Raw genomic sequence first — 7,143 nt, 5'->3', positions numbered from 1 at the left:
GAACATGTTTGCCCGGTGGAAATTTTACCCTTGATATCTCAAAGACAGTCATCATACCCTTTCCTGTAAGCATAGTACATGTATCTGGCAAATTCCATGTGATTTGTGGGTGCCTCAATTTTATAACAATTTATATTACTAGTATATCTACCTAATGTACATGTGTTGGGAATATTTCTAACCCTATTACCATAATGTCTCCTTTATATAGCTCTATTAAATATAAATGTAGCTGTTCTGATAGCATAGAACCAACCACATTGCTCTACCAGTCCAACTTGGTGCCATACAGCACACTTCAAGTGCTTGGGGCTTACTTATCTCAAACTGTTAGGAATTGCCTCCATATCCAACTTGGCTGTAACTACTTCATACTTTATAGCTCAACCAGCTGTTTCTTATCACAGTCCCTGGCCTTTTCACCCTGCCTGAAATGAACTCTGACCTCCTTCAGCATACACCAGATGGGAGGATTAAAGTGAAGGTCAAGGTTCTAGAAGGCTCTAAACTTTGGCACAGATTTGACAGAACCATGCAGAGAACGTTGGCACAAAAACAGACAACTGCTGTCAATATATATGTCCTAGATCATGTACTTACTGGCCACTTTTATGAACATAAAAACAGTTTAACTGAACTGAGCTAGTGGTTTGATAGAACCTTACTACAGCCAGGTCACATGCCTCGACATGTGTGTAAAATGAACCTTGTCCTCGAAATTTTCACTCACAATGGTTAACTGGCAATGATTTATAGAGGTGCAAACACCAGCGACCCTTTTTTTTATCAAGTCAGCAACTCATTATGACTGTAGTAAAGGTATATTACCCTGAGCAGAGCAGGAACTGCCACAACTGCCAATCGCACAGAGACACATCAAAAATTATGTTACTGAAAAGTATGCAAGTCATCTATGGAGCTGGTTATGGGTCTTTTATTAGTATTTACTCTTTTTATTCCTTCCAATCAACCAGGCTGGGACTAAGTTCACTGAACACACTCTCTCAGTCACCATTTTGACCGACACACAGAAAAAGTACCACACATGAGGTCTGGTTAGAACAATAAATACATCACACTTTATTCACTATTTGTCATAATCGCACATCAGACGATTTGTAATGAAGAAGATACTTAAACACTACTTTCGATATAATATAGTTATGATATTTGGCCCTAACGGCATATCTAGCCTTTCTACAACACACCTTACACTTCAGCACAAAAAAGCATCTCCAGACTTCAAAGCAGTGCCTTTGAATAAGCTGGATTGTCTTATAGAACGTTTACACGTCAAACAAGTGATTTGTTCATTAAACTGAGTATAGGGAATATATAGCAGTCTATATAGGTAAGTCCGATCTGATACTTTTAATCGGATACGTTCTTTCGAAGATGGTGATCGACACGACTGCATGCGGCCACAGGCTGTGCTGCGTAGGATGTCACATGGCCGGCAGGTTTGGCGTGAAGCTTCAGTTGCGGCTTGCGTTGCTCCCGCGGGCAGCACTGACATTGGTGAAGAGGGACTTGAGGGTGTCAAGCTCCTTGGTCAGAAGTTCCACCCGCTTCTGGAGCTTCTCGTTCTCCTGCTGAAGTTCCTGGACCTGAGGGGAATGAACAAAGAACTGTCAGCCACAAACACACCTATGATCCACTGTGTCTCTATCTACAATATACTTCCAAATTCAACACAAGAAAATATCCATGTCAATCAAGGTAACGCAAAGGAAAACTATGATAGTCATCACTTGTTACTAGTTAAGCTACCACCTGCCTTACAGGTGAACTATGGATGATAACCTGAGCAGCAGTGAGTGAGTGGGAGATGCACACCTTTTGCTGAGTTTCCAGATTACGCTGTTTGGCCTTCTCACGCGACTTCCTGACCGCAACGTTGTTGCGCTGGCGGCGTGTGACGTACTCCTCAGTCCCCTTCTGCAGGGCCCTGCGTCCACCACGAGATGACTGCGCCTTTCCGGGTGCTGAGGGAGGTACAAAGGACAGGTTAGATATGTCAGTCCAACATTTACAAGACATATGGTCGCTAATATAGGATAACATGATGGAGGTAATGGTATTGTCACTTTCGCATCTGCAAGTACTAGTATGTTTTGTGTCTTGACCTTGAGGATACTAGTACTTGTGTCAAATGAACCTCATATGGTGCTACTGCCTTGTGTCCCAGCTTCCTCCTCACCCTGTGACCTATGGTACTAGTGTTAGCACAGAGGGGCGTGTTGGGGGTGTGGGCCCCATCATCCACCGGCTTTCCCGGAAACGCTATACCTAAGTACTTTCTCTTGTATGGGGAAATTACTTGGAAGATTAAGGCTTGAATACAAAAACAATCTAACTACATAAAGCCTCTTTTCATAGTCTCTACAAATTTTACGTGATACTATCAGAATAATCTACTGATCTAAGCATCACATGGAGTCTGCCCGGGTACAAAGGGTACGTGACCGGCATGGGAACTATTACCACGTGGCGCAGTTTGGCGTCCTACGAGTTATTCCGTCCAAAAATTATGCTTCATTCACCGTCATATAAAATGGAGTACTGATTCTGAAAGATCCTGCTACCTGGTTTGTTCTCCGATGGCGATCCAATCGGACTCCTGGTCGAGCCGTGAGAGGAGGCCGAGTACTCCTCCTGTAGGTAGACGGGCTCTTCCTTCACCGGCACCGAAGCGATGACCGGGGTGGCTGCGGTGGTGGTGGTCGGGGTGTTTGTGGCCGGGGCTTCCGTCGACTCGGACGTGAGCTGCGGCATGTAGCTGTCGTCCAGTGTGTCAAACGGCTCGGGCAAGGCCTGAGGTGTTACAGTTGGGGTCGCTCCGGTGTCTGATGGCTTGGGGAACTTGTCTTTGTCCAGATCGCTCTTGGAGAGTCCCAGCTCGGCCAGGAGGTCCTCTCCGCCGGAGTCCAGGTGCCAGCGCTTCGCACTTTCCTGGGAAAAGAGGGAAGTGACAGTCAGTACAGGGAATTAAAAATATGTCATTTAGTCATATATTGTCTTCTTCGTTTACTGTTCGTCTTAGTTTTGTAAAAATCTTACGAAGTGGCTAGTGGTTCTGTACCATATGCACAAAGGACACGTAAACGTTACTTACTATGGGTGGGATAGGTGAAATTTCACAAGATCGAACCTTACAAATACTGTGACATACCTGGATGTAAACACTCAAATCCACGGAGTCCTCGCCGTCACAAAGTGTACTGAGGTCCGGGAAACTCTGTTCGCGCTCGAAAGTGAAGACCGTTTTCTGCTTGCCACTGGATTCCAGTTCATAGAAGTTCGCGGGAGACGAGACCGGAGTAGGGTCCATCTCTGCGCGGTGACATGACTGATCCTGGCCGAATGAGAAGTCGTGGAAAGCCGTGGTTTCTGTTGGGAACGTAATAAAACCTTCTCGGGAATGTATAGTGTCGGCAGGATCGTATTGTCCGGCCGAGTAACTAAAAATGCCGCTGATTCTGCGAGAATTTACGGAAAGAGTTCTGGGGTCGCTCATCCAAGTACCGGTGATTTCGCAACAAGAATGTAGCCGGGTGACGGCCGCTCGATTTGTAGCAACGTCACTGGTCGCTTTACTTAATTTCTTCTTTATACTCATCCGCACATCTTAATTCCCCAAATCTGATAGCTAGGACAGAAAAACCACATCAAGTATTATAAATAAGTTGTTTCGGTCTTTTCATAGACATGAAGATATAAATAATGTTTCTACTGCGTTGTAGTTTTGACGTTTCTTGAAGGACTTTTTTGTATAGCGGAAGGGCCATCTCTAAATGAGGTAATGTAGCCCTTGTAACATCCGGGACTTTTTGTCTAAAAATAATCCTTACGTCACGCTGTCGAGCTCTGATTGGCTGAATGGGTTGTGGCAATGACCCGGATGTAAAGAAGCTCAGCAACTCTCTAGAAACCTTTTTCTCTCTGGAAAAAATTAAGACGTTTCTGCTGCTATTTTGCAAGAACAAATAAGTACACATGGTATAGTTTTAGATGAAGTTTTGCCCTTATCCAGTTTACGGCGTAAGATTGTGAAAGGCGCGAAAAATATTGGCCAATCAGCTTGTAGATTGCACAAGCAGGGTAGTGATGATGCAATGACATACTATGCAGCCTCTGATTGGCCAACATGGAAGGCATGCGTCCTGCAGAAGGAGTTGTTTTGAGCATGGCTATGGCACTGGCGAGGTTGTAGCTTGTCTAGGAAGATTTTCTCCAGTTACACGCTGTGTTCTTGGATAGTTTTACTACGACAGTATATTTCAATAACTAGAGAACATCTGGAGGTGTTTTGGCACGAGAAAGCGACGCGGGACGCTCTCCAACGGGCCCAGAAAAAAGGTGAGCTCGCCACCCACGCCCGCCCTGCCCCCCTGTGTGTAAACACGTTGGCGGGATCGGTAGTAACATCGCATGTACAAACGGTAATAATATTTGTTTCTTCTCCAGTTTACTTAATGTGTCAGCTGAATTTTTTATCAGGTCAACAAGAACTACACACGAGTGATTAAACCGTGCCATAACATAAACCTTTTTTACTCAGATATCGGTATATTTCATCACCGTAGTGCGGTTCTTTTCTCATGTAGAAATTTAAATTTGCAATGGGCCCCGCCTTTAATGCATTGCTGACCCTATCTAGGGTGAATGGGGCAGACGATGGGGTTTGTGTGTTTCTGGGCGTTTATTTCGAGTTTGGACGTGACTTATGGTCTGTATATCATCAGGACGATATCCATCTTAAATCAACGATCGCATTTCATTGCTGATGCCATCAGAAATGTTGCATTTAGACAGCTAGACATGGCCCTATTTAGACGATTCGTATTTTAACGTTACGACATTTCAGCATGTGTGACATGCCCACTTTTCGGATCAGTTTCCTCCGATATTTAGCCGGATTGTCCGTTCAAATGCCCCATTGGAATGCCCTAGATGTTATGACCGTTTCAAACGCTAACATATATCAAAACCTATGGGTAAAACATCGACTGTAGTCAGCCCTTATAGCGGGGAATTTGAAAGTAAATCGTGGACCATGCTAGCCTGTTTGTTTACAGAACTGGTATGATGTAACGCCTCCCAGTTGGGTGCGTGTCAGATGTCAGTGGGGCGCACGTGGTTGTATGAGTATACGTACTTTCTACCCATTCCGATTGTTTTCCTGATCAAACGAACCAGGATGTACATGCATTTAAGACCAAAATATAATGTGTACCATACGCTACATGAATCCAGGTGATTCTCTTTAGATTTTCAAACATTTGTCTTCTGGTTTTGGGTGAAAGACTACATCTTATTGAAAATTATGTTGGTCACTTCCTGAATTATGATCGTCTGAACAATAATGAATTTTACTGCTCATCTTTGCCCTTGTATCCTTTTTGCTGATAACTTTCATGTGCATTCCTGTCATATTTCTACAATTTCGTCCTAAGTGACTCCTCTTTTTGTCCCAAATCAAGAACTTATTACATTTTTAAACTGCAAATGATTATTGCTCATTTAACAATTTAAAGCTGATCTTAATTGGGTCATAGGTACACATGAATCGTACTAGTTATATAAAAATTTTTTTTTTTCATTTCTTATCTTTTTGTCATTTGTGACATTGTCTGTTGTTTTTTTCAGGTCTGCATCAATTTGGGTGTTTGATCCCTGCTGTGTTGAGGTAGAAAGTGTTGTACATCTAGGATCTGTCTGTCAAAAGGGCCAGATTACCTCCAAGCTTCATGGCGGATGTGGATGTGAAAAGTGAGCCTAATGACTCAAGTGATAGTAGCCCAGGGTCACCCCCTGTCCTTAGCCCGGGTACTGCATCTGGTGGCAGAAGGGGCGGTGGAAAGGCATCCAAGAAGTACCTGCATGACAAGAATAGCGACGAGTACCGCAAGCGACGTGAGCGCAACAACTTGGCGGTGAAGAAGAGCCGCGATAAGAGTCGCCAGAAAACCCAGGAGACTCTCCGTCGCGTGCAGGAGCTGAAGGAGGAAAATGAGCGTCTGGAGCTCAAGATCAAAATCTTGTCCAAGGAACTTAGCGTACTGAAGGATCTTTTCCTGTCGCATGCTGGCAGCTTGCCGGGGGAGGACGCCCCATGCCTTCTGGGGGGAGTTACCGCAGCACCCCTCCCCCTGCCCACTCCTGCTGAGGGAATGGAAACAGAAAGCTCATCCACTGCGACTACTGCCTCCAACATTTCTCGATCAAATGGGACTATCAATGCCACAGTACGAGAAGTAGCAGGGATACTTCAGGGTCTAGCTGTGCCAGTTAGGGCAAATAACCAGGCCGTTCTGAATGACCATGAGTATGCAACCACTGTGAAGTCATAGCAGTGTCGTAGGTACATGTGTGCAAACACTTGTACTTAGTTGCTTATCCCATGCTTCAATGTTTATTCCATAGCTTGCCTAGAAAGGATTAGCTTTAGATGTTATATTGGGTAAGAGGCAATGGAAGTAAGCTTTCAGCATTGTGACCTTTGCTAAACAGATATTTTTGCAGTTGTCAGGCAAAAGCACATTACCGGTAAAATGAAATGCCACTATAATACGACCAGATGGTGTAGAATTTGACAAATGTATTTGTAACCCTGCTCAAAGCAGTCTTTCAATAATTATGATGTAAGAGTGTAGTTAAAATGGGTTGTAATGTTTTCAGTACTAAAATTGTCACACAAAAGCCAGCACCTGATAGCCATCGGGATGCTAATTTCCACTATTGTTGAATCATGGAAAACCTTTGTGTGTGTGACACCAAAAAAAGGTAAACACAAATTATGATGAAGATTTTTTGTTTGTCAGTAATACACTATACAAACTCTCAAAAGTCCAACCATTCATGGCAATTGGCAACACTTATTCAGTGACAGGACAAACACAAAAAGCATTACTATACTGGAGATGCCACTGTGGTGTACTTGTGGAGAGGGTAATATAAGATTGACATTTAAAAATACTGCACTGTTGAGTTCATTGATTGACAAAGCACTCAACCATATATCTTTTCTTGCTAAGATGGCAGTGTTATGTGTTATCACTTTACATTAAAACAATCTTGGTAACGACAATGAAGTCAGCACATATGTACCCAAAGGTTTTGTGAATAAGGTGAGGTAGAGTC

The 7,143-nt window shown here is 43.7% G+C and overlaps 2 protein-coding genes and 1 long non-coding RNA gene across 3 annotated transcripts in view; 2 read left to right on the top strand and 1 right to left on the bottom strand.

Annotated features, from left to right (window-relative positions):
- Positions 1-1,051: 1,051 nt before the first annotated feature.
- Positions 1,052-3,574, bottom strand: LOC109473713 (CCAAT/enhancer-binding protein delta-like). Its single transcript, XM_019773699.1, has 4 exons — positions 3,173-3,574; positions 2,586-2,952; positions 1,837-1,985; positions 1,052-1,607 (listed from the first exon to the last, which is right to left on the bottom strand). Exons 1-4 carry the CDS (start codon positions 3,515-3,517, stop codon positions 1,476-1,478), a joined length of 993 nt encoding a protein of 330 aa, XP_019629258.1. The 5' UTR covers positions 3,518-3,574; the 3' UTR covers positions 1,052-1,475.
- A 2,176-nt stretch (positions 3,575-5,750) lies between these two features.
- Positions 5,751-6,353, top strand: LOC109473325 (CCAAT/enhancer-binding protein delta-like). The gene has a single exon (XM_019773195.1). It carries the CDS (start codon positions 5,751-5,753, stop codon positions 6,351-6,353), a length of 603 nt encoding a protein of 200 aa, XP_019628754.1.
- A 127-nt stretch (positions 6,354-6,480) lies between these two features.
- The window catches only part of LOC109473715, a 5,718-nt gene continuing 5,055 nt past the window's right edge, over positions 6,481-7,143 (top strand). Inside the window, exon 1 of the long non-coding RNA XR_002140445.1 lies at positions 6,481-7,116. This is a non-coding gene — a long non-coding RNA (uncharacterized LOC109473715). The remainder of the gene's footprint in view (positions 7,117-7,143) is intronic.

This window comes from Branchiostoma belcheri, unplaced genomic scaffold, assembly GCF_001625305.1.
Source record: "Branchiostoma belcheri isolate BF01 breed outbred unplaced genomic scaffold, Haploidv18h27 scaffold3, whole genome shotgun sequence".
NCBI classification, from domain to species: Eukaryota; Metazoa; Chordata; class Leptocardii; order Amphioxiformes; family Branchiostomatidae; genus Branchiostoma; species Branchiostoma belcheri.
The sequence above is the reverse complement of the archived record's forward strand: the minus strand, read 5'-3'. Positions and strand labels throughout refer to the sequence as shown.

Excerpts from the sequence above, each read along its gene's own strand:
- LOC109473713 (XM_019773699.1), bottom strand. The coding sequence starts at position 3,517 with ATGAGCGACCCCAGAACTCTTTCCGTAAATTCTCGCAGAATCAGCGGC. Across the intron at positions 1,986-2,585 it reads GCCATCGGAGAACAAACCAG|CACCCGGAAAGGCGCAGTCA; the intron begins GTAGCAGGATCT and ends TACCTCCCTCAG. Across the intron at positions 1,608-1,836 it reads ATCTGGAAACTCAGCAAAAG|GTCCAGGAACTTCAGCAGGA; the intron begins GTGTGCATCTCC and ends CATTCCCCTCAG.
- LOC109473325 (XM_019773195.1), top strand. The coding sequence starts at position 5,751 with ATGGCGGATGTGGATGTGAAAAGTGAGCCTAATGACTCAAGTGATAGT.